We start from the raw sequence: 27,635 nt of genomic DNA on the forward strand, positions 1-27,635 counted from the left end.
TTAAAGTACAGGAGCTGGGACTTTCTTCAGACTAGTTGGTTGGTTTGTTATTTAACGCCGTACTCAGCAATATTCCAGCTATATGACGGTTTCTTCAGACTATATGAAAGTACCGGTCTATATTAAAGTATAGGAGCTGGGACTTTCTTCAGACTATATTGTGAGTGAGTGAGTGAGTGAGTGAATGTGAGTGTGTGAGTGTGTGTGAGTGAGTGAGTGAGTGAGAGTGAATAAGTGAGTGAATAAGTGAGTGAGCGAGCGAGCGAGCCTAATGATACTTTTAACAGTACTTCAGTTATATAGCACTGTGTGCGTGTGCATGCGGCATACTAGTCTGGACTAATTTCAATTTTATAGTCCTATCCCACTGAGATACCATGGCGCAGTTTTAACATGAATACCCCGCTCAGTTCTTGTTTTAGCCCCTTAATGCCAAGCACCAGACAGGGTAACAACAAGTACCATCTTTCAATGTCTTTTGGTATGACAGTGTACCACTAGATCAAAGGGGCAGTGGTCTGTAAATATTCGAGTCTGGACTAGACAATCCAGTGATTGACGTCATGAGCAACGATCAACGGGAAACAATGACATGCATCAACCAAGTAGCGAGTCTGACCACCCGATCCTGTTAGTCACTTCTTACGACAAGCATAGGTTGATGAAGACCTATTCTATTAAGAGATTATTAAGAAAACTGGGTACACAGAAATGTTGCTGCAAGAAGTGTTAAGTGGTCTCTGCACCAAAAGGAGTCTGTTGGTCAGCAGCGTGTGTGTCAGTCCATGCCAGCAAAGTATGGAATCAGGCTCTTGGACAATTGTGGGTTGTGTGGGGTAAGTGAGTGAGTTTGGTTTTACGCCGCTTTTAGCAATATTCCAGCAAATTCACGGCGGGGGACACCAGAAATGGGCTTCACACATTGTACCCATGTCGGGAATCGAACCCTGGTCTTCGGCGTGACGAGCGAACGCTTTAACCACTAGGCTACCCGACCGCCCCTTGGGCTGTGTGGATCGGGGCTCATGGTCTCAGCTACCAGTCTGTCTGGTCCAGACTTATTTCACACCAATCACAGTTATTCTCATAAAAATTTGACAGTTGCCATGTTAATTTCAATTGGGTGTGAATTTATGATGACATGCTCTAGTATGTTTCACACATTCAGTTTCCGCATGCCCGTGGTTTGGCCAGTGATTCATGCAAGTACTGCTGAAGTGCTACTGACCTGGTCATTTGTTAACTTCCATCTTCAACAGGTATCAAAACCTGCTATACATACATCACCGACTGCAGCCATCCAGTCCTCATCTTAATCACTTCACAAACTGGCAGCCTGCTCTCATCACAAACTATACACAGGTAAACAAAGTCCATCTTATTTCTTGTTTTTAGTTTAAAATAAAGATAAGACATGGACCGTTTTGCGCACCAGTGTCTCCCTCCATTACTCCATGTTGTCAACACAGAAGCTCAGCTCTAGGGCTGGGACGAGTCCAAATTTACTACCCGGGTACCCAGCCCGCTATTACCCGACCCTACCCGGGTTCCCACTGTAGGTCTCAGGAGATGTCTCAAAATGTCAGATTGGGAACATATTTAGGATAGACCTGGCAAAATGTATTTAGATACATGTATTAAACAATCTGATCATTCATACACTGAAGTTGAATTAAGTTATATCTTTATTCAACCATATGAAAAATCAGAAGGAATGGGTGCATTAGTGACTTGTCGTGTAACCATAGAGTTCTAGATAATTTTTGCCATTAAACAATATATCACGTAACTAACCACGGGTCTGGGTAGTCCTGTGGGTACCCGGGTCCTACTCTGTACCCACCTGACCCGGGTACCCGAGTTGCCCGTCCCAGCCCTTGTACACTGAGTAAAGATTGTCCTCTTTTGAAAAAAGTTGAGTGAGGAACAGAAAATGATGGTATATATTCACAAAATAGAATGACACATGTAGAAATTGAAAATGTTAAGAGCGTTACAATCAGTTTATTAATAAGTTTTAATTATTAAATTTTAATAAGATTATTAATAAGAATTACATATCTTTCCATAAAACTGTCATTTTTTGTAAACAGGTATGTCTTATTTCTGTGCAGTGATGTGGATAGGGTTTAATTTTTATTGCAGCTTATGTTTTTTCCTGAGTTTATTTCTTAACAGTTGTTGAAAATATCTGAACATGTTAACAACTGAGTTGGCGGTTGAGGCAAGATGTCCAATCACAATGCAAGTTTTTCCAAGAGACAATAGAATTGTATTTTCACCAAGTTCTTTATTATTTTAGCTTCATGTACACTACACTTTCCTTGAAGTCATTTTTGAAACAATATTGCTTGATTGTGACATCATTGAAACATGCCAGTAAAAGTTTACATTTCTGTAAATAAGAGGGACTTAAGACCAGTTCAGCTCTGCACCACCAAATTTTTATTTTCTCAAGAAGAGCTAAATCGTACATGTTTAAAAAGTCACCTGTATTTGTTTAAGGATACTTGTACAAATATTGCAGGTGTGAAGATATATACCGTATTTGCAGAAAACTATAGAGTTAACTCACAAATTGATTTGGTAGAGGTTAACTACCACAAGATATCTCTAAAACAATAAAATCTTAGAATAAAAGCTCTCTCCTCAGAAATTGTAACTTCCTACAGTCATACGTGTCCATTATTGCAAGATTCTGCAGTCGAAAGGTCTTACTTGCTTCAGTGATTCTAACCATTCGATGTCCCGGTCCCTAGCTGTTATTCAATGCCGCAGTTCTACTGTTGTTTTAATTCAATGTCCCAGTCCGACACCTTAAAAATGTGTTGCATAAATTATTAAGTGGAACCAAACAGAAAAGGAAGTGAAGCATACTTGTTTTAGCTCCACGTCAAATCACTTTTAGGACGTCTTGCATGCTGATGCTTTGAAAAGGATGTCACACTTCACAGATTGAGACGTGCTAAGTTTCAAATATTTCAATGTTTCCCCCTCCCAAATTGGAATCACAAATTTCTCAACTGATGTTACAGTAAACAACCTTTATAACGAACTTATTTTTTTGTTCCCGGCCATTTTGTAATATATGCTGTTATAACAAACCAAAATTAGTGGTGCCTGAATCGAAATCTGCACGAAGTTCACGTACCAGTTTTTTATTTTGTTGTGTGATTTTAATTGGACTATGCATTGACTCGTTAGTCCAGCCAAAATGTAACGCCATCATACTAGCCTAGTTTGGCAAGGGTGAAAACTGGACTTTTCTGGTCAGTTAACTCTCTTGCCTCGGGAAGATGCAGAAGTGTCTGCAGGACACCTCTCCTGAAGCCTTCCGCCTGTTACCTTACCCTAGACCAGCCTTGTTGAGTGTGAAATGTTGTACTTACTAGTGGGGTGATTAGCAGTGAGAGTCTTGGGATAGCAGATGGGTGCAGACAACTGCTGTCCGCTCAGTACGTCCAGTGATAAGTCCGGCACCACACCAGCAGGGGGCCATTGAAATAACAGGGGGAGGGCATAGCACCTTGACACTACCACACAACAGGCGTGTCACTGATGTATGTGGATAATCAAGTTAAAAACAGCTTTAAATGATTTAATACCTACTTTCTCGGATGTTATAAAGGAAGTTACATTCAAATAAGATATGCTCGGGATAGTACAGGCTGACATATTTTCTGACATCTAACACCTAAATCCCACAAGTCTGCTACATTTATGGTCCTGGGGCAATTACTTTATGACAGGTACACATTCAAGTTACTTATTGGGGTAAACAATACTAAGTTGGTTTGGAGTGTGGTCAAATGTCCACTACTATATGATTCAAAGCAAGCAAGCCTTTATATACAGATATAGAAAAAAGTAAAAGAAAAAAAAGATGGCTACCCTTGCATGCTGAAGCTAGTAGACAAGCATGAGCACAGTATTGTCATCTCCATGGAATAAAACACACGTAGAGAGTTTTATTTGCCCTAAATCCTTTGTACTTTATTGCGAGACAAAAATTCAAAACATCCTCCCTGAGCACCAACTGAATGATTTTAGTTTAATCATTCAGAGCTCCAGATAAGCTGCGTAGCTGCGTCAAAAACGCATCAGAAATGCAGAAATATGCAGTAAATAAAATCCAAGCATATCAAATACGCAACGAACATTACAGATACACTACAAAAATAAAACTTGTGCGTATCATCAAAATATTGTGAAGTAACCCTGCGTATTCGATTAGCATATCAGCAACTTATTTTGAAATTATAAACGGGCATTCCATCAACCTTGCCAAACTCCTCGTTACATCATAATCATTTGCCATCACACTTTCTTGTGGAAGTATCGTGGTATTTTGAGTCCTATAGAGCTCTCGAACCCACAAGACACCAGTTTGCAGGGACTAGATGAATAGTGTTTTTAAATATTTAACTTAAATACCCACATGTGTAAAAACTAGTGGGTAACAAATAGAATTACTGATACCCAAATATTTTAAAATGCATGGGTAAAATACCCACAACACCAAAAGCTTATCTGGAGCTCTGATCATTGCATAAAAGGAAGTAAGTAAGAGGTAACAAAATCAGGAGATTCCAAGAAAGGGCTTCATACACATTACCCACTTGGGAGTCAAACACAGGCCTCCACTGTGATGAGTGAATGCTGCCTTCCCCACCACTCATCTTCAGAAAATGCAACTCCATATTCACATTATTAAATCTACCCTCACAATGCGTATTAAGCAAATATTTATTTTTCTAAGGCTTGACAATAAATAATATATTCTTGCTACCACATGGCCAGACAATAAAAGACTATGATATAGTGAAACTTGAGTGAGTGAGTATGGTTTTACGCCGCTTTTAGCAATATTCCAGCTGTATCACGGCGGGGGACACCAGAAATGGGATTCACACATTGTACCCATGTCGGGAATCGAACCCGGGTCTTCGGCGTGACGAGCGAACACTTTAACCACTAGGCTACCCGACCACCCCTAGTGAAACTTGATCTTAGTTAACTCATTACAATAAATCATGATTCTTGCGAACTCTAACAAGCCATTGAAATTTGATTGTCATGGCTGCCATTTTCGATTCCCCAACTTCTGACACATAAGCTGTAACACGCAATATGTTGTGACAATGTTGATGCACTGCAGATTAGGCATATATTAAGCTGATTGTAACTGACACTTGTGGAGGTTCACTTATGTGTAGTGTAGTGATAATAGGATGATTAGATTTTTGTTGTTGTTTCATTCACAGCTAATGGCGACCCACACTGACAGAAAACAATGTATCTCTTTGACGCTGGAACTTGTTCCACAGAATTTCTTACTCCTGCAAGCCTACATAGTAGAGCAGACTTTTGAAAGTTCCTTATAACCGTTATAACCAGTTATATCCGTGTTTGTCATAACCATGAACTTCATGGGACCTGTGAATAGGTCTTCAGCAACCCATTCTTGCCAAAAGAGACGACTGAAGGGATCGGGTGGTCAAGATCACCAACTTGGTTGATGCATGTCATTGTATCTTAATTGCAAAGATCGATGCTCATGATATCAATCACAGGATTGTCTGGTCCAGACTTGATCATTTACACACCCTGTCACATAGATGGAACATTGTGGCGTTAAACAACAAACAACCTAAAAACAAACAAACAATCACACTTCATGGACAATAGAGACACTTTGTTTTAGTTATCTGCATAAGTTTTTGAAACTTTGATTTGTAAATCATCAAGGTCACAACAAGTTGAGGTGAAATGGGGTTTAACGTCCGTCCAAGATTATTGCACTCATATAGCGACGTGCATGCACGTGTATGTGTGTGTGCTTGTACTAGTTCGGACTGATGCCGATTTATAGTGCTAGCCCATGCTACCATGCCGCAGTTTAACATGAGTACCCCACTCAGACACAGTATACTGACTCCGAGCCGACCAGTCCTTGTTTTATAGCCCCTAAATGCCGAGCGCCAGACAGGGTAACAACAAGTACCATCTTTTGATGTCTTTTGGTATGACGCGGCCGGGGATCTAACTCCGACCCTTCTGCTCTCCAGGCAGATGCTCAACCACCAGAGCACGGAGGCGGTCAGGCCATGAGAAGGACCCCATGCCTTTCATATTTTTTTCATTTGCACACTGGACACATCTTTCTTGTATCTGTCCTAAACATGTTCTTTGAGTGAGTGAGGGGATGCTGTTTGATGAAGCAGTCCACCATCCCTTTACTCAGATCATAGCTGAATGAGTGAGTAGTTTGGTTTTATGCAACTTTATGCAATATTCCAGCAATATCATGGCCGGGGACACCAGAAATGGGCTTTACACATTGTACCCATGACAGGAATCGAACCAGGGTCTTCGGCGTGACAAGCGAAAGCTTTAACCAGTAGGCTACCTGACCGCCCCTCATAGCTGAATGAGTCTGGGCCAGGCAAACCAATGTTCACAGTAACTTTCTTCTTGTGACTGCTTCTTACAACATGGCAGGCTTCAAAGTTTACAAATTTCTACCAAGTAGCCACATGGCTACAAGTATTTTTTTCCAGGTAGCCAGTGGTAAAATCAAGAAGTCAAGCCAGTATTGTAGGTAGCCAAAAGCATATGAAATTATTTTTATCAAATAACTATTATAATATGTACAGGTTACAGCACTAGGCTTGAAATTGTATCTTAATGGAAACTGTACTTGAATTTTGTTACTTGTGACAGTTGATGTTACAAGATCATATTGGTATATCCTCGCTTATCCAATGAGCATTGTCAACTAAAATAAAGTACTAATTACATTAATTTTTATGTATTTTGGTTCACTGTGGACTTCAGAAGGAATTATTTGTGAGTACAATTATTAGCAGACATGTTTTCCAATATCAGCTGTTATTTATTTTTGTGCCTACAGATGTGTAGCAATAGAATTTAGTCACCACAAGATATTTTCTAGGTAGTCATTTGGCTACCTCTGAATTTTAGACAGTAGACAAATTGAAATTTAGGTCGGATCAGCGACCGTTTTAGTCGCAACTTAGAGGCCAGCACTCCCCTATTCTGCCCTGACTCCACAACGTCCCTGTTGGTCCCCCATGGACCAACACGACAAAATGCTACATAAAAGTCCCCTGGCAAATGGGACTGGGAAGCTTGTGAGGTTTACTGCAAGAACTGATAGTCTTATCCAGCCCCCCTCCTGTCCCGCCATACATTCACATGTAGCCAGACAAATGAGGCGATCCTGTTCCCGACTCATCACTGCTCCTCTTTTTCTATTTCACCACCTTCTGCTAAGTTCAAGCCTCATCTGCTTTTTCTTTCAACGTCTGCAATTCAAGCCAGGTATTTTGTGTAATTGGAACTTTATTTTTCTCAAATTGTCCCAATCTTTTTTCACTATGCAGGCAAACGTAGATTTATTGTTCAATTGTACAGATATCTCAAACACATATTTTTGTCCTGTCTGTGCTGCCTTAAAAAAAAAACAAGTCTCAAAGATGTATTTACCAGCTCAATTATTTACAGACTGCCCTCTTTTAGCTGAAATATTGCCGACAGCATTAAAAAACGTTCAATCCCTCAAAGCAGGCAAAGCTATATAAGAAAGGTGTGCGAGTATGTTTTTTTATCATCTAGTTTCGCCCTGTTCCAGCATCATCACTGCAGGGGACACCAAGACTGGGTCCGTTAAGGAGTCATGTTTTGAAATGCTTGCCTCACTCTTGATTTCAGTTGGCTGCAGGAGCTGGGTGATTGGTCTCGTTCGCCTCATATTATTTTTAGACTGAAATATTAGAACAAATCCTCAAAGGGTGTTCTTCACTGAACACTTCAGACAAAGGCCAGGAGGCAGACCATGATTCCTACTCCGTTTTGTTGACTTAGTCTCTGAAGAGTTATCTCCCTTGTACTGTAGCAATTCCATCAATGTAAAGGGCAAGGTAAATAATGTGCCGTTTCTGCATAATTTAACATATAAGAATAATGGTATTCAATATATGTTAATATGAACAGGAATTACAGTTTCTTTTCAACATGTGGACTCATCAAGGACAAGAAAACAGTGTTATCACTACCTCCTACCATGGGGCACATTAGAACCTGAGGGGTTTACCTCAATGCGGATTTCTTAAAGCATGCACTGCAAACAGGATGCACAAAATCTAAACCATTGAGAAAGGGAGAGTAACGTACAGTAAAATATATCATGGCATCAATATTTTTAACTGATAAGTATGCAAAGTTTCATACATGTAACTTCAGTCGTTTCTGTAAAGGCTTGTCCCCAGTGCAATCACTATGCACGAAGGCAAATCAAAATATTAAGGTTGGTTGGTTGGTTTGTTGTTTAACGCCGCACTCAGCAATGTTCCAGCTGTATGACAGCGGTCTGTAAATAATCGAGCCTGGACCAGACAATCCAGTGATTAATATCATGAGCATCGATCCATGCAATTGGGATGGATGACATGCATCAACCAAGTCAGCGAGCCTGACCACCCGATCCCGTAAGATGTATGATTCAGAAATGACCACAACAACCCATCTGGTTTTTAAGTTCTGCTCTGGAAATAAAATCAGCCTGTAAATCTTTCCAAATGTGTCTATTATATCAGGAAGGAGCAAAACAGAATTGATTTTGATAATAAGTCGTCTCCTCTTGGGCTGAGGGTTGGGATATGATGGGGTGGGGGGTAGGGGATAAACTCTAAGTATTTGCTTGTACTTTTTTGTGTATATAGTTTTTGGCCTTTCTTGTTCAACTTGTTGCCATGGAAACACAAAATGCACATGTTCAGCATGTGTGTGACACATGTGCAAAGTTCATAATAAAATATTAAACCCTTTCCAAGTTATGCTCCAGAAATGAATGCTACACATGCTGAGTCCAGTTTGTCGCCAAGAAAACAATTTTTTTTCTTAAGAAATACCAAATCGTCAAAAGGCAGCAGTTCAGCAAGTTTGATACATGAGCAAAGTTCCCAATAAAACAATAAACTGTTTCAGGGTTATGCTTCAGAAACAAAACATGACGGAAAGACGAACGGACAGACAGCATCCAGGAGGTGGGAGGGGGATAATAATATTTAAATGGCTGGGACAGGTAACTCAAGTGGATCCTGAGCAGGACCAAGGTACCCACAGGACTACCCAGACCTGTAGATAGTCGCGTGGTATATTGTTTAATAACAATAACAATACAACTCCATGATTACCCAACAAGTCGCTAATGTTCGGCTTTCTTTCTGACGATGCAAGCATTCCTTCTGAGTGGTATATGTTTGAGTAAAGACAAAGCCTCGGTCAACTTCAATGTACGCATGATCAGATCGCATTATAATATTTATATGTATATCTAAATAGTTTTTGCCAAGGCTTTTTGCCAGTTATTTAAAAAAAAGTAAAACATCATTTTTATTTTTATTGGGATTGTATATACTGTCAGGTCTCGTTAATCCGACACTCGGTTTCATCCGACACTAATATTGGGAACCGATTAAATCAGTGCTATTTAGACCCGTTAATCCGACAGTCTCGCATTTCAACTCCGACTCTGACACACCTAATTTGCAAACAATTACCGAAATCACTCATTAATCAGTCTCGTTAATCTGACACAGTGATCAGCCTACTCCGTGGTCATCTGCCCACGAGTACACAGCCCGTGTTTTGATGCGAGACGAGCATATTACAACGGCTGCAGAGATAAACTTACTGAACAATAAACAACCAATGCTTTAAATAAAGAAAACAGGATTAATCACATGCCAAGATTACCTCAATCTCATTAAAATCAGATACAAGTCCTCAATATCGCCGACGACATCCCATTACAGGTCACGTCAGAACAACCTTTCGCGTACTATGACCGACCAATGAAATGACTCACAGGAAGTCAACGTTAGCCACTTAGAAAGCAGCTTTCTTGCTTGTTTCAAACTTGCGACTTCCATTCCAGATTAAGCTTTTAAAAGTATTTTGAATAAGTCAAACAGTTGTTTTGTGTTGAGCTTCAGGGGTCGCATGATTAGAAAACATATTCCGCTAACAATCTAACATAACATGAATATTTCATTTTTATTTTTTATATTACGTATTTGAAAATATCGTGTAGTTGTCTGATTTTCGATCATGAATGTTGATACTACTTAATTTTGTTTATCCGACATACTCGTTAATCTGACATGATCATATGGGACTTGACTGTATATATATAATTTATTTTGTTTTATTTATTTATTAAATTTATTCATTTTACTTTATTTTTTTTATTATCATATCACAATGAATACACATGTATTTTAATGTCTCATGCGCTTAATAAGGCTTGATGTACAAGCTTTTCTTTTGAACCCATATTATGTCCAATGTTTTTAACATGACCGCTTGTGCATGTGAGTCACACAAAAATATCGAACGGTAGAGAACAAACGTCAATGAAACTAAAGCTTTTTCAATAAAAGTTACTTGGCAATTAAGCGCCATGCTGCTGCTTTCTGTAATAAAAGCAAGAAATCATGACTGTCATGTTCAGTTCAGGTATTAGTGGGGGCGCTAATAAAGATTACTTAAACATCGATCTATAAGATGGACAGGGAATGCTTGTTGGAGCCGGGCACTTAATACAGTGAATATGGTACTTGAAAATTGAACTGATTCATTTTATGGAAAGTAAGCTTACAGGAATAAGAGTTGGATATCCTATGCAAATTGTGAAGACATAAATAATTTACATTTCAATTCCTGGGGGTTTCAGAAAAGTTTGCATTCATCAGTTGATTCTCTTCAATTTAACACTGAAATCCTATCCACCCATGTATAACTGGATGAAAGGCTTCTAAGCATGTGATATGACACTGCTGGAAAAATGTTTGGAAATCAACTGATGGGTGCCACAAATGAGCCTCTCAAAAATTACAACTTTGTCCCTGTGTTGTAAGGAGCGAGTGAGTATGGTTTTAAGCCGCTTTTAGCAATATTCCAGCAATATCACGGCGGGGGACACCAGAAATGGGCTTCACACATTGTACCCATGTCGGGAAATCGAACCCAGGTCTTCGGCATGACGAGCGAACGCTTTAACCACTAGGCTACACGACCGCCCCTTGTGTGTTGTAAGGAATATTACCCCGTGTTCCCACTGACTTTTGAAAAAGCCAGTCCACCAGGACTGGCAACTCTAAAAATTACCAGTCTCCCCTAATTTTTGACACTCCCAGCTTTCAACAAATATCAAAGCGGATGCAAATTACCTTGTTTTAATTCTTTCTATATCATGTTCAATGCAATATCATCAGCTAGATCTACATGTCATTCACACAAAGTTCAGTCACAATTTTCTTAAACTTTCGAGACTAAGTAGCTACAAATATATATATAATCTCAAAGCAAAGCGAAATGTCATTCTTTGCACTAAAAATAGACAAGGGGAAACCCTGATGATAACAAACAAGCCGACTTTGTTCGAGATATATACTTATATGAATATCGACGATGTTTTACAGGGTACTTTATTTGCCTGTCCACTGAGACGTGCAGTCACATGAATTACCAGCCCAAGCCTTATCTTACTGGTGAATGGGACCACTGATTACCGCCATATTATGGAGGCTAGGCAAAGTACTTGAAACAAGGAAGCTATCAGTTCAGTGCAAGATGCCACACTGTGACAGAGGAATTCTCATGGCCCTCTTGCCCGGAATCCTCCGCAGGTGGCGGCCATTGTTGCCTCACGATCCTCATCTTGCTTTCTTCATCTTTGGGTATTGACTTTGGGGCCAGATTATTTGTTTCTCATATCAGTGTATATGATACAGCATTCATCAAACATGCACTCGGTTTTTATGATTATTTTCTTTAAAAGATTAGAGAAGTATCAGAAAGCAACAGGGCATTACAAATATAATAATTAGAAAAATTCTCAATAATTTCACAAGGGACCAATAAATTTAAATTCTGACTTTCTGGCCTTTAAGCCAAATCCTGTGTAATTTTAAATTCTCATCATCAAATGATCTCTTTTTTTATACAATTATTTTAGTTACAAATTAAATCATATTTTCCTATCTGAGTAATCAAATTAATTTAGATGAACAGAAAAATAAAAATATTTATTATAAACATTACTGAAAGAGAAAATAATCGCTAATTAAAGGCATAATATTTGTCACAGATCAAAGGATCTTGGCTAATCACATCATAAACACTACTTTACTGTACAAATAGGTCGTATTTCATATTAGAAACCTGCAGGCCATTTATAACATGAAGACTATCCACTCACTACTGGAGACCCTGTGGCAATTTCAGCATAATTTCATGCAAACCTCTGAAATTGGAAATGGTAATTCTGATTTTTTTTTTTCTATTCATGTGCCATGAAAATGAAGAACAGGACGAAAATGTGAACATGTTGTACATATTAAATATAGAAATAACACTCACCAGAGGAGCATGAAGAACAGGTTCTCCCTTTTGGTCAAAGGGAAACAACTCCAGCAGGCTTGTGGCATGTGATGACGTGCTCTATGAAGAAACAAAGTTATTTTTACACTTCACTTTACATGGCAGTATGGACCATGTTATTTACAAGAAAAATATACTTCCTGCAAATATAAGAGACCTCAATGTTTTTCCAAACAGTCAAAGACAGATCTTTCCTCAAACAAACATGAGGCTATTTTAATTTTTCTTGTTGGCACTTGGCTCAGATTAACAAACAATTCCTGAAATAAGTCACGATTAGGAATAGACAAAAATAATTCTATGAAGGAGTGAGTATGGTTTTAAGCCATTTATATATATTCCAGCAAATGCACAGCAGGGACACCAGAAATGGGCTTCACACATTGTACCCATGTCGAGAATCGAACCTGGGTCTTTGGCACGACGATTGAACGCTTTAACCACTAGGCTACCCGACTGCTCAAACTCTATGAAGGAACTACTAAATATAAAGAGACCTCGAGTCTGTTAATTTCCTTGAGCTGAAAAGGGGATGAGTAAAGGTTGCTAGATCAGAGAAGGGGGGAGTGAGGTAAAATGGTTGGGTGTTTGACTGATGTTCGCTCTGGGTTAGGAAGAAAGACTACCCTAAGAGGTAATAAAGAATGTTAAAATTGCTAAAAATATCAAAACATATTGTGATATCTTTGTAGAATATTGCAATGATGTTTATAAAAACTGTACTGATAAGTTTCTCTGTTATCACAGCCCTCACCATGCAGACTCCAATTCAACCAAGTTATCTGCAAGCTGGCTCTCTGTTATCACACCCCTCACCATGCAGACTCTAATTCAACCAAGTTATCTGTAAGCTGGCTCTCTGTTATCACATCCCTCACCATGCAGACTCTAATTCAACCAAGTTATCTGTAAGCTGGCTTTGTTATCACAGCCCTCACCATGCAGACTCTTAATTCAACCAAGTTATCTGTAAGCTGGCTCTCTGTTATCACACCCCTCACCATGCAGACTCTTAATTCAACCAAGTTATCTGCACGCTGGCTCTCTGTTATCACATCCCTCACCATGCAGACTCTAATTCAACCAAGTTATCTGCAAGCTGGCTCTGTTATCACACCCCTCACCATGCAGACTCTAATTCGACCAAGTTATCTGCAGGCTGGCTCTGTTATCACAGCCCTCACCATGCAGACTCTAATTCGACCAAGTTATCTGCAGGCTGGCTCTGTTATCACACCCCTCACCATGCAGACTCTAATTCAACCAAGTTATCGTCAAGCTGGCTCTGTTATCACACCCCTCACCATGCAGACTCTAATTCGACCAAGTTATCTGCAGGCTGGCTCTGTTATCACAGCCCTCACCCCTCTATTCAGGTAATAAATTGACCACTCTCACTTTTTACCTCACTCTATCACATCTACATGCCAACAGGAGAGCTCTCATTATTGGACCAGACAATCCAGTGATTGATGTCATGAGCATCAATCCGTGCAATTTGGATACGATATGTATCAACCAAGTCAGTGAGCCTGAGCACCCAATCCCGTGAGTCGGCATGGGTTGCTGAAGACCTATTCTAACCCTAATCTTCACGGGTACCCAGAATAGTGTACGACTATGCTGGACTGAATCCGACAGAAATATGAAACCAGCAACTGTGAAATCATGTCAAATGTGAAAACAACTAAATTGTACAGTGGATTCATTTTAATCTGCAGACATTTGATTTGAATTCTACCATGAATTTGGAATTTGATTCTGATTGGTCAATCAGAGGCTATTAAATAACAATAACCCCTCTTTGATTGAAACAGCTGGTTTGATGGCCGCATCACCGCGGGAGCTAATATTCATAGAATAGTACTTTATTTCAGTCATTGTGGGTACGCATATTTATATAATTATATCAACAAGTACAGGTGACAAAACGCACGCTTGCAGTTACTACACTATTCAAAGGATGTGTGGCAATACAAATTGTGCAGAAAACACGATAGAGATCTACAAAGGGAATGTATTAACGTTTTGAAGAGCCCGGAATTTGGCACTTTTCATTATATGACTGTGACGTCATAATGGTTACGTGCGGTGTAGAACAAAAGCCTTGCAAAGCTTGCTTTGTTTTCTTTAGGGATGCCCACCTCATGTTAGATTACCTAGTTGCAGTGCTCATATGCTTTCAATGTATGTAATACAAGTGAAGTATTATGGTGTAAACAAACTGCTGGATCATATACAGCGCCATATTTTGTTCACAGGCTGTTGTCGGTGATTCCGTAATAGAGATCAACAACCCACTCAAAACACTGGACTCAACCCATGCCGCTTCACTCAGTATATTTGCTAACACCAAAGAGTTCACGTTTTATTTAGTCATGGTAGAATTGAGATAAACATACTGTGTTTTCACTGTAGAGCCAGATCACCTGTAGATTTAACCGTGCTAAATTTGACATTTGAAACTTCACACTGTGCGTTCAGTTCCAAATTCAATTTAGCTTGATTAAATCTACAGGTGACCATGCTCTTGAGTGAAAACACAGTATGTTTATCTCCTAAGTGTTGCTTTCAATCAATCGTTTTACGAAGTGAGTTAATGAATGTTGTTATACACTGTCAGTGTTTCACCAATATCACAACGCCTGGCAATAACTGCAGTCATAACTGGAGTCCGGCAAACCAAGATTGGTAGCATGAGCAATGATCACTGCTGCCAGGGTAACTGTGTAGCCTGGGACCTGTTTCACAAACTTATTTTAGCACTATGTTGGTCGTAGCACTTAGACGATCATGACCCCAATACTTTAACATAGACTTATGTTGGCCGTAGCGATTAGACGGTGACCCCAATACTTTAACAAAGGCTGATGTTGGTTGGAGCGATTAGACAATCATGACCCCAGTACTTTAACATAGACTTATGTTGGTCGTAGCGATTAGACGGTGACCCCAATACTTTAACATAGGCTTATGTTGGTCGTAGCACTTAGACGATCATGACCCCAATACTTTAACATAGACTTATGTTGGCCGTAGCGATTAGACGGTGACCCCAATACTTTAACAAAGGCTGATGTTGGTTGGAGCGATTAGACAATCATGACCCCAGTACTTTAACATAGACTTATGTTGGTTGTAGCGATTAGACGGTGACACCAATACTTTAACATAGACTTATGTTGGTCGTAGCGATTAGACGATCATGACCCCAATACTTTAACATAGACTTATGTTGGTCATAGTGATTAGACGGTCATGACCCCAATACTTTAACATAGACTTATGTTGGTCGTAGCGATTAGACGGTGACCCCAATACTTTAACAAAGGCTGATGTTGGTTGGAGCGATTAGACAATCATGACCCCAATACTTTAACATAGACTTAAGATGGTCGTAGCACTTAGACAGTCATGACCCCAATACTTTAACATAGACTTAAGATGGTCGTAGCACTTAGACAATCATGACCCCAATACTTTAACATAGACTTATGATGGTCGTAGCACTTAGACGATCATGACCCCAATACTTTAACATAGACTTATGTTGGTCGTAGCGATTAAACGATCATGACCCGAATACTTTAACACAGACTTATGTTGGTCGGAGATCACACTTTGTGGCCACTCAATCCTGCTTCTAGTCAGGTCTTATGACAAGCATGGGTGCTTAGGAGCCATTCTGTCCAAAAATCCCAATAATGTTACAACCTGATTTTGATTCAAGTGAGCCAAAAATCCAACCCCATTGACCAAAGCTCCAATAATTTGTCCATTGATCCCCCAACTCATCCATCCAAAGATCCATCCACCCACACATACCCATCCACTCATGAGTCAGCAGGCTTCCACCATGACCTTCTCCAATGCAAGCCTCAGGTTAACAGACACTACTCCAAATGCCTGCAATTTGTTAAAAGTTCATCACAAAATTACACACAGAAAGCCGGCCTTGGAGACAGAGTTCTTATTCATCCTTGAATTACTCTGAAATGTCATTACAAAATGTATGAAATAGCCGCCTTCGTAATTGTAGCTCAAATTGAATTTACAAATGCTGTTATTAAGTTTGAACTCTTTCTGCTTGGTCTGTTCTGTGTAAAACTACTTTAATCAAAAGAATTATCATACTGATAGGTTTGTTGTTCTTATTCAAAGACAGTTGGACAAACTTAACTAATTTGTTTGTGTTACGCTTCACTCAAAACAAACTGGAAGACAAATAAATGGGAGTGTGTTGCAATCTGATTGGCTGAAAACATGGTGATGTGGAATACAAAGGCTGGGAATCCTCGGAACTAATCATTGTACATAAATACTTTTGTGTTAAACAATGTATCAATATTCTGACTGTTTAAGCTGCGTGATGAGGTTACACTGACAAACTGCCTTTGTTGGCCTCCCTCAGCACTGCCACTAATTGGGATAATAACAGTTCACCAACTTTTACCTTCATCGCTAATGTGAAACCATAGTTTTGTTTGTTTGTCGTTTAACCGCACTCAGAAATATTCCAGCTATATGATGACGGTCTGTAATTAATCATGTCTGGACCATACAATCCAGTTACTGACATCATGAGCATCAATCCACGCAATTGGGATACAATGACATGCATCAACCAAGTCAGCGAGCCCAGACCTTGACCATGTCAAGCTGACACACTAACAATAGTTGTAAAACAATGGGGTTATCTCATCAGGGTTAATGAATAAACTGATACAACCCACAAGATTATGTTAGTCACTGAGCTACCATATTCTTCATAAGCAATTAAAATATACATCTGTTATCATCAAATTCACTCATATTGGACAATGATCTTCATAATATTTTCTTGCCTATATTTAAAAGGAACAAAGAAAGTTTGTCTCTCCAAATTTAGACTTCTCTTGGACACAATGTACACAGAGCTCCAGATAAGCTGCGTAGCTGCGTAAAAAACGCATCAGAAATGCAGAAATATGCAGTAAAATAAAATCCAAGCGTATCAAATATGCAACGAACATTACAGATACACTACAAAAATAAAACTTGTGCGTATCATCAAAATATTGTGAAGTAACCCTGTGTATTCGATTAGCAAATCAGCAACTTATTTTGAAATTATAAACGGGCATTCCATCAACCTTGCCAAACTCCACGATGACAGTTACATCATAATCATTTGCCATCACACTTTCTTGTGGAAGTATCGTGGTATTTTTGAGTCCTGTAAAGCTCTCGAACCCACACGACACCAGTTTGCAGGGACTAGATGAATAGTGTTTTTAAATATTTAACTTAAATACCCACATGTGTAAAAACTAGTGGGTAACAGAAATTTGAATACCCAGATAGAATTACTGATAGTGATACCCAATGATTTTAAAATGCATAGGTAAAATACCCACAACACCACAAGCTTATCTGGAGCCCCATTGCACTCCAAATATAGTACAGAAATGTCCACACAGAAATGTACCTAATTTGCAGAAAATCATTTTTGTAAAAGAACTTGTGCAGAATTTGGCATATTTCTGCCACAGAATTCCTTAAATACACTGCAGAACTGTAACATGCTAGTCAATAGCCATCTTCCCGAGGAGAGAGCGTCCACTAGCTTTTATTTTATAAAAGCCTTGTTTCCACTAGGCTTTGGTACAGGCTAGTGGACATGCTTTCCTCGGGAAGATGGTCGATAGCTGTTTTGAAACAAAGGCTTACTGAAACAAAGAGTTGTTATTTGAATTATGCACTGATAAATTATATCATTCCAAATACTTATTTGAGATGTTTGAGCTATATGGAAAAAAATGCAACAAATTTACAAATGAGCTTTTACATATTTTACGTTTTGAGAAATGGTTAAATGAAATCAATATCCTGATTTCATTTTGAAGTGTATTCTTCTGTTATTGATGAACAGGAGTGCATGTCTGTATGTTGACACTGGTGATTGCCAAATTCACTTCAATAAACTGTTCTACACATGGATACGTTTGTCAGAAAATGCCTCCCACAAGTCAAACAGGTGCAAAACTGAAAACAAAGCTTAAAAGTTTGCAGAACTGTGTGCAGAATGATAAAATATTTGCTACAGAATTTAATAAAAATTACTGCAGAATTTAGATTTTCTTGCTGCGGATTACAGTGGCGACTGACTACAAGTTAAAAGAGTGAGCGAGTATGGTTTTACACTGTTTATAGCAATATTCCAGCAATATCACAACAGGAACACCAGAAATGGTCTTCACACATTGTGGGTAATCAAACCCAGGTCTTAGGCATGACAAGCGGACACTTTAACCACTAGGCTACCCCACCACCCACACAAGTCGACAGACATAATCAACCTAATATTGCATCGACTCATGTTACTGCACAGGAAATGTCAGACCAAATGGGCTGTGCTGTTCTATACCAACACGCTATGTGCTGACATGGCTTTGTTGTGGCATAATCTTTCACTAAAGGAGCTTACTTTGAGAAATTGGTTTATACCTACAGCACACCTGTATCTTGGTCTCTGTTCATATTTCTTTACAAAGCATTTTCTCAAAAATAGAAAAGGGAAGACAAAGCTTTTTGCATAATCACTTCATTCTGATTAAAGCATGGGATAAAACTATTTTCATGCCTATTTCCAGTGATGATGATACACAAGCATAAAACAGCTGTTACGTCAGTGCTGTTCTGAACGCACCTTATCGGATAAAATGGCTCACCATTTGCGGCACCGAGTATCTTCATCAGTGCAGCGAAACGTTCTGGATGCAACAGGATGAGAGAGGGAGTGAATTATGCTGCAGTCAGCAATATTACCTCTATGTCACGATAACCAATAGGTTCTCAAGTCTGTTCAAACAAACCTACAGTTTATAGCATCAGTAGTTACCCAACACAATGCGATATGATGACACACTGTCATACAGATATATTACTTGGAGCCAATGTTACCATTCACCTGAGTTATAATTAGTTTTCTTTGGGTATTCAGTACATTAAACTACCTTGGCTCCAGTCTGTATAGCTCCTATTTAACCTATATGTGGACATTTTTTTAAAATAGTGAGTGAGTATGGTTTTACGCCGCTTTTAGCAATATTCCAGCAATATCACGACAGGGGACACCAGAAATGGGCTTCACACATTGTACCCATGTCAGAAATCGAACCTGGGTCTTCAGTGTGACGAGTGAACACTTTACCCACTAGGCTACCCAATCGTCCCTTTAAAAAATAAGTCTGCTAAAAAGTGCTGTTTCAGGTGATTTCTTATTTGTTCTTTTACATTACACTATTCCAGCAATATGACAGCTCAACAATATTTCTGCTATAAGACGGTGGTTGGTAAAACATCAAGTCTGGACCAGACAATCCTGTGATCAATATCGTGAGTATCGATCCACACAATTGGGATGCGATGCCATGCATCAACCAAGTCAGCAAGCCTGACCACCTGATCCCGTAAGGGGTCTCTTAGAACAAGCATAGTCACATTTTACGGCAAGCATGGGTTGCTGAATACATGTACCTATTCTACCCCCGATCTTCACATGTCTGACCTCTTACAAAGAGAAAAGGTTGCTGGGGACCAATTCTAACCTGGATTCCCAAAGGAGTTGGTGCACCAGATGGTCTTATTACTGCAGCAGCCATTAAGGGCCTTCACTGTATCCACCCTGTGTAATAATCATTTCATATGCACCAGTCTCCATTCTTAAACCACTACTCTGAAGTTTCAATCTTGTCAGTTTTATTTCAGGCAAGTCAACTTAGCTAATGATAACAATCTGTTAAAATGTAAAATGGGATCATTAAGTTAGAAAGTGGAAAGATTACAGCACAGATGGATGCACTAAAAGGATGCTGTTTCATTGAAGTTCCAAACACCAAAAGCAGGAGAGTTCAATGTCACACCATCACTTGGAAATGTCAAAAAATATGTGAGAACATGATAATGCTGATAAAACCTGAAAATACTGACATTTTATTTAATTTTATAACAATTCTAAACACACATTTCAACTCTTTTGGGTTTCACAGTAAATTGGTCAATAAAACACTGTATGAACAGGACCCCAAACTAACATGGAATATCATATTTATTCTCTGACGATATTTCTACTTTCATTAACATTGTTTAACATCATAACAAACTGTTGCTCCTCGCGTTGCTTTCCTGCATTGTATGCTGACACTCTGCAACTGTGTAAACCAATTTATATAATAAGCAAGCTTTCAGGTCAAACATACCTTAGGGGGAAATGTTTCCTTAATTGCTGAAATGTGTAAAACTGTTTTAGTAAATATCAAATTGTTTGACTGATCCAAACTTGTGGCAATGTATACTGGAAGAAGAACATGTTAGTTTTGGAGAAAAAATGAGTCTGTTAACTGCTTTTAGCGAACAACTGAGTTTGGTCCTAAAAGCTTTCAGAAATTAGCAAACACCAATTCACACAAACCTTCAAATTCCTTTGTTATATTCCCTTTATCAACAGATCAGAATTCTGTTTTAATGCTATTAGAAATCAATTTTAACCTGAGCTTGTGATTAAAACCACCATAAAAACATTTTAGTACATTACTGAGAAATCAATGGCATTGTTAATCAAATCATACTTAAAATCAAATGGCACAGAGACGGTGTTTTGTACTCCCAAAAGAGAAATAAATTTGGCATGATTGTAAAATAAAACAGCTTTCTGTGGGAGTCAATGCCTGACTGATGATATGTGGCAGTGTCAAGATTTGTGTCTGAAAAATGTAAAAAGAGAAATCACACTTGTGATTAAAAGAAGCTGACATAAAATATCCCTACACCAGACATGAGTTCTCTAACCATGGAAACAGCTCTACTGTGTGGGCATTTCTGATGCCCTCCTCTTGCATCCACTGTATAAGCTATGGAGGTGTAACACGACGGCTACATCATGATATGACTCGTATCACACTAGGGGATAAAAAACATATAATGCTAAAAAGCAAATTCAGACTTTTGACACACGAGCATCAGAGAAGTCATCCCTTTTTCTTTTTAATGACAATCTTTCCTCTCAGCATAATAGTGTTATTATTGTGTGCATTGTGTGTTGTTCCGTGAGTAGTTTTTTTATGCTGCTCTTAGCAAAATGCTTGCCATGACAGGGCAAGAAACTATATAATTTGTGGGGAATCAAACAAAGGTCTTCAGAGCTACAGGTCTCAATGCATCCACCGCTGCTGTTTTCACTGCGACAACAAAGATGTAGGAGTGAAAATACAGTGAGATAAGAGTCCCCTGAGAACTGGATAGCTCTGTTTATTCTGGATTGAGGTTCTATGTGAACAGTCAACATTGTTCCTTAAATGTGCTTCCTCCCAGGGGAGTCTTACATGATATAAACAGCAACAAGTGAGTGATGGTGTAATACATGGCAATCAGCAGTCTCACAGCTACGTCACCAATAAATGTGACCAGTAAATAATAGTCAAACAGATTCTGTTTGTTTGTTGATCAAAGCATAGCACTTGCCAATATTTCAGCTGTATGGTAGCAGCCTGTAATTGATCATGTTTGGATCAGACAAGCCTGTGATGCAACATTATGAGCAACATCCCAAAGCTATAAGGGTAGGGGGACTGGCAAATCAACCAAGTCAAGAACCCTTGACCGCCTTATCCAAAGAGGAGTGTGAGTGAGTGTGTATGGTTTTATGCTGGTTTTTAGCAATATTCATGCAACACCATGGCGGGGGACACCAGAAATGGGCTTCACACATTGTACCCATATAGGGAATCAAATCGGCTCTTCAGTGTGATGAGCAAAGGCTTTAACCACTTGGCTAATAACCACACCGCCCCATTTCCAACACAGAACCCCAATGACTAGTGATTGAGTCAAAGCTGGTTCAATTCTGATCGGACAGTAGGACAGCTTTGTGGTTAAAGCGTTCGCTTGTCATATCGTAGATCCAGGTTCGACTCCCTACATGGGTACAATGTGTGAACCCTATGGTTTTCCCTGCCATGGTATTGCTTGAATATTCTAAAAGAAGTGTAAAACCTTACTCACTTACTCACTCACTTAATCCTCATTGCGACCAGCTTTTATTGCAACTACAACCATGTGATGCTTGTGACTAATTCTGATGAAGAGGTTAGGTGCAATGGGGGTTTAACTTTGTGTTCAAGATTATTGCACTACAGTGATGTGCATGTGTGCGTGCATGTGGCTGCTTGTACTAGTCAAGACTAATGCTGGTTTTAGAGACATAGCCCATTGAGATACCATGCTGCAGCTTAACATGGATACACAACTCAGACACAGTATACTGACTAAGATGACCAGTCCTTTTAGCCCCTTAATGCTGAGCGCCAAATAAGTTTACAACAAGTACCATCTTTTAACGTCTTTTGGTATGAGGGTCAAACCATCGACCTTCTGCTTACCAGACAGACACTCGTACCACAACAACACGGATGTTGACAGACACTCGTACCACTACAACACAGATACGGACAGAAACTCGTACCATTACAACATGGATGTGGACAGGCACTCGTACCACTACAACACGGATGTGGACAGACACTCGTACCACTACAACACGGATGTGGACAGAAACTCGTACCACTACAACATGGATGTGGACAGACACTCGTACCACTACAACACGGATGTGGACAGACACTCGTACCACTACAACATGGATGTGGACAGACACTCGTACCACTACAACACGGATGTGGACAGACACTCGTACCACTACAACACGGATGTGGACAGACACTCGTACCACTACAACATGGATGTGGACAGACACTCGTACCACTACAACACGGATGCGGACAGACACTCGTACCACTACAACACGGATGTGGACAGAAACTCGTACCATTACAACACAGATGTGGACAGACACTCGTACCACTACAACACGGATGTGGACAGACACTCATACCACTACAACACGGATGTGGACAGACACTCGTACCACAACAACAAGGATGTGGACAGACACTCGTACCACTACAACACGGATGTGGACAGACACTCGTACCACTACAACATGGATGTGGACAGACACTCGTACCACTACAACATGGAAGTGGACAGACACTCGTACCACTACAACACGGAAGTGGACAGACACTCGTACCACAACAACACGGATGTGGACAGACACTCGTACCACTACAACACGGAAGTGGACAGACACTCGTACCACTACAACACGGACGCGGTATACTGTCCTGGAATTCCCATGAGACAGGGGCACGGGTGGAGAATCTCAGAGATACTTAAATCACAAATGTACTGAAAACAATTACCCTCCCCCTGATGCTTATCAATTTGGTTTATGACCCTCCCCAAATATGCATACTACATTATATGACCTTCCCCTAGAGACTGTCATAGTTTTGGTGCCCACCCCAATTCTTCTGACCAACCAATAACAATGCCCCGTCCCTATCAGTCACAACACAGCTTCCACTGACTATGGGTTATACACTCATACATGTTAATAATATTAATGTTAATATATGAAGAATCACTCATACTCAAAAGATATTAGATTGGTTCAGCGCATAAATTTACATACTGGTATGTTGTGTAAATCGATGATGATGCACATGAACGCATCACACGTGATGTCATAGATCCATGACTCGAGATGCACTATTTGTCTCGTGCAGAATCAGCGTATAACGTTTGGAAATCATGAGAAGCATATCATGATAAGAATAAAGACACGCTGTGGTAACACTTGACTGGTTGTTAGTTTTGTTATAAGTGGTACACATTGGAAACATCTCTTCTTAACGTACATACTCCTTATATGTTTCTATGGTTCGCGTTTCTTTTTGTGGTGAGTATATATATGTTATCATAATTGATCTATCTATATGAGTGACTGATCATCAAACTTAAATGGTTTGAACAAACTCACAAGTTGGAAATTCTGCATACATGTATATATACTTTGGAATAAAACATGAAACAAATATTGGGACATCATCAAACAATATTTACAAATGTTTCTTCTGGCATGTACCGTATTTCCTTCACAGCGGTCACACTTTCATCACATCCACTACTCCGGGCCATACATCTTAAACCAAACATGTTTTTACAGGGAAGCAGATGGCAAAGTTCTTAACAATTTGATTTGGAATTTCCCATAATATATCATTTGTTCGTTGGTTTGTTTTGGGGGTCAGTTAGCATTATGCAAACTACATATATCATGCAGTCAGTACTCATTGTAAAATCTTGAGTCTGGGACAGACAAATCAGTGATTGATATCATGAGCAACATCCTTGCTGTTGGGGTACGACGACACGCAATAAATGCGGTCACCAAACCTGACCACCCGATGCATTAGATGTCTCTGACAAGCTGAGAACATATTCTAACAGGGGTCATTAATCTTTCATTAAAGCAATATATCTTTAACTTTCCCAAATATAACCTTGAGTAATTACAAAAAATATATTAATATGACCAAGGTCTGAAGTATGTCCTAACTTTTGATTTTTAATTTTAATGATATGGTATTACATCCCTTCGGAAAAGAATTGAGTTTGGTTTAACGTTACAGTTACAGTATTCTATTTCTATCACGGCGTATCAGTTTAATGAGGAAGGAAAGCCCAAAGTGATGCCAGACTTAGATGTTTAGCACTTTGGTGAAACCCAAATGGGGTGAACCAGGATCTCAAAGGAGTTTGGCTAATTGTACCCAACTTTTGGTTCATTGCCATTGAACACTTTCATTTCAGTAAAGAAAAAAAATAATGCTGTTCAGTATTTTTCAATATCCCAAATTATCAAAAGGCACCAGTTTACCACTAGGCTGATCTGTATAGCAGGTTCCATCCAGAAATATTCAGTGGGTTCTGCTCTAGAAACGGGCACTACCCTCATTTTAAGTAAAGTCTAACTTGTCATGGAAACATAAAAAAAAATATTAAAAAAATAACAAAAGTCCCAAATTCACAAAAGGCACCAGTCCACCACTAGATTGATCTATATATGAAAAGTTTCAAAAAGAAATACTTAACAGTTTTGGAGTTCTGCCCTGGAAACGGAAAACCAATAGCTGACGGATGGACAGACAGACGGACAGAGAGAGGTCTGAACCATTTACCATGTTGGTTAAACCCACAAGTAGGGTGTTGAAAAAACAAAATTCATAATCAGTACGAACAGGATCCTGGCAAGATGAAGGCACACAACTCTGGCCAGGGAATTGAGCTTCATTAGAGAATGGGCCAACCATGCCCCAGGCTGTGAGGACAGGAAATGAGCTCACTCAATCTGGCTTCTGTAGTGCATGGATTATGTATTATATCTTGATCAGCAGTCATTGCAAGAAATATCATAAATTTATCTGCTACTATATTTTGCCAACAGACCCCTGAAGATGCTGTGAATTTGTGTAAATTACAGCTTAAATAAACTGAAATATGTAGACAAATCAAACCTTGGTGTATCCAATTTGAAAAAAAAATATGTTAATACACAATTGCAATAAAACTAGTGTGAATATTATAACTATAAGATAAAACTGTTGAATAAAGTGATTGTGTATCAGCGAATCGTAAAATTTCCTTTTTGACAGTTAGATTCAGAAAAACGTGTGAAACGAACAAACTCGAATACTAATGTCGCTGATCTGTGATTAAGATAATTGCACTATTCTTACATAGCAAGGTCCCTGGAGAGGGAGCTCCAAGCACACAGACTACATATTACATGTAGTACAATTGATTTAGTTTGAATGATTTACAGGGATCCCCACGAAAAAGGTTTTCAACTAAAAATAACAAAACGTCAGGAAACAGGTGAGTAAAAAATATTTGAATAGTATGAATACCCTCTAAAATTGTGGATACCCAATCAAAATGAACCCCCTGGGTAAAATAACCAAAAGTTTATCGAGGGTTCTGGCCAGGCAATAATTTGCATAAACAAAAATTACCACTGCAGACCTGCAATTAATATTAAATGCTTAGTATGGCCTAGGTTGATCCATTCTATGTTTAAAATCCAATTATCTGCCTTGTCTTTGTCTTTCTTTACCATGGAAATCTTCATGAACATCAACATTTGTGTGGCCGTGAAATATGAATTACTAATTATTTAGCATGGATATTCATAAACATTCTTACCAATACATCATTGACGTTTTAATTATTGACATCACAAAATACTTTTGCTCCATTCAAATGTGATGAATGTCTTTTACCATGAGCTATGACGGCGGTCTGTAAATCATCGAGTCTGAACCAGGCAATCCAGTGATTGACATAATGAGCATCGATCTATGTAATTAGGATACAATGACATGCATCAACCAAGTCAGCGAGCCTGACCACCTGGTCCCGTTAGTCACCTCTTACCACAAGCAAAGTCGCCTTTTACGGCAAGCTTGGGTTGCTGAAGACCTATTTTACCCTGGATCTTCACAGGTGTCACTGGGATCGATAATACCCAGTTTCAATATATGTACCCAGTGCCCATTCATATGTTCATTTCTCATGTCCGATGCATTATTAACTTTAACTGTGCCATAACCATCTTAATATCTAATTTCCAATATTTATCACAATGCTGGCTCTGTGCTTCATTTGAGATATGGTTCTTTTTGTAAAAAAATAAGCTGAGCATAGGCGGATCAAGAGAGGCATTTGGGGGTGGGGGGTTGGGGGAGGGTGGGGGCAGGCATTCCAGACTCTGCCCACCCATCCCTGGAAAACCACATTTAGTAAGTTGTAGCTTGATAGTAAAGGTTTGCAGGGCACATGCAATGTTGCATTACTTGGAGATGATAAGGTAACGATTTCCACATTATTTGTCTTTTATCCACATCACCTTGCTGTCTCTTAAGCCCTATCAAGCACTTTCCTTCTCTCATATTAATTAGATGATGTCATAGTCATTGAAACTACCACCATCAAAATAGTTTCATCTGTAAGTTTGAAATTCATCATTCAGCTTTGATCTGACACTTGAAATCTTTGTAGTGCACCAGGAATAACTCCTATTGTTTAACACAGACTTAGATAAGTCATAACGCTACAGCCTCTTTGTTGTGCACCAGGAATAACTCCTATTGTTTAACACAGACTTAGATAAGTCATAACGCTACAGCCTCTTTGTAGTGCACCAGGAATAACTCCTATTGTTTAAC

General features: G+C 39.2%; 2 protein-coding genes across 2 annotated transcripts in view; one reads left to right on the forward strand and one right to left on the reverse strand.

The window, feature by feature from the left end:
* The window catches only part of LOC139444845 (plexin A3-like), a 136,800-nt gene that overhangs the window by 106,073 nt on the left and 3,092 nt on the right, over positions 1 to 27,635 (reverse strand). The window contains exon 2 of the mRNA XM_071225826.1: positions 12,448 to 12,528. The gene's annotated coding sequence lies outside the window, so the exon portion shown is untranslated. The remainder of the gene's footprint in view (positions 1 to 12,447; positions 12,529 to 27,635) is intronic.
* LOC139446568 (uncharacterized protein DDB_G0280315-like) lies at positions 22,856 to 23,758 on the forward strand. Its single transcript, XM_071227863.1, has one exon. It carries the CDS (start codon positions 22,856 to 22,858, stop codon positions 23,756 to 23,758), a length of 903 nt encoding a protein of 300 aa, XP_071083964.1.

Source organism: Haliotis cracherodii, unplaced genomic scaffold, assembly GCF_022045235.1.
Source record: "Haliotis cracherodii isolate W230 unplaced genomic scaffold, xgHalCrac1.p SCAF_6, whole genome shotgun sequence".
NCBI classification, from domain to species: Eukaryota; Metazoa; Mollusca; class Gastropoda; order Lepetellida; family Haliotidae; genus Haliotis; species Haliotis cracherodii.

Coding starts and splice junctions, on each gene's coding strand:
- LOC139446568 (XM_071227863.1), top strand. CDS start 22,856: ATGAGGGTCAAACCATCGACCTTCTGCTTACCAGACAGACACTCGTAC.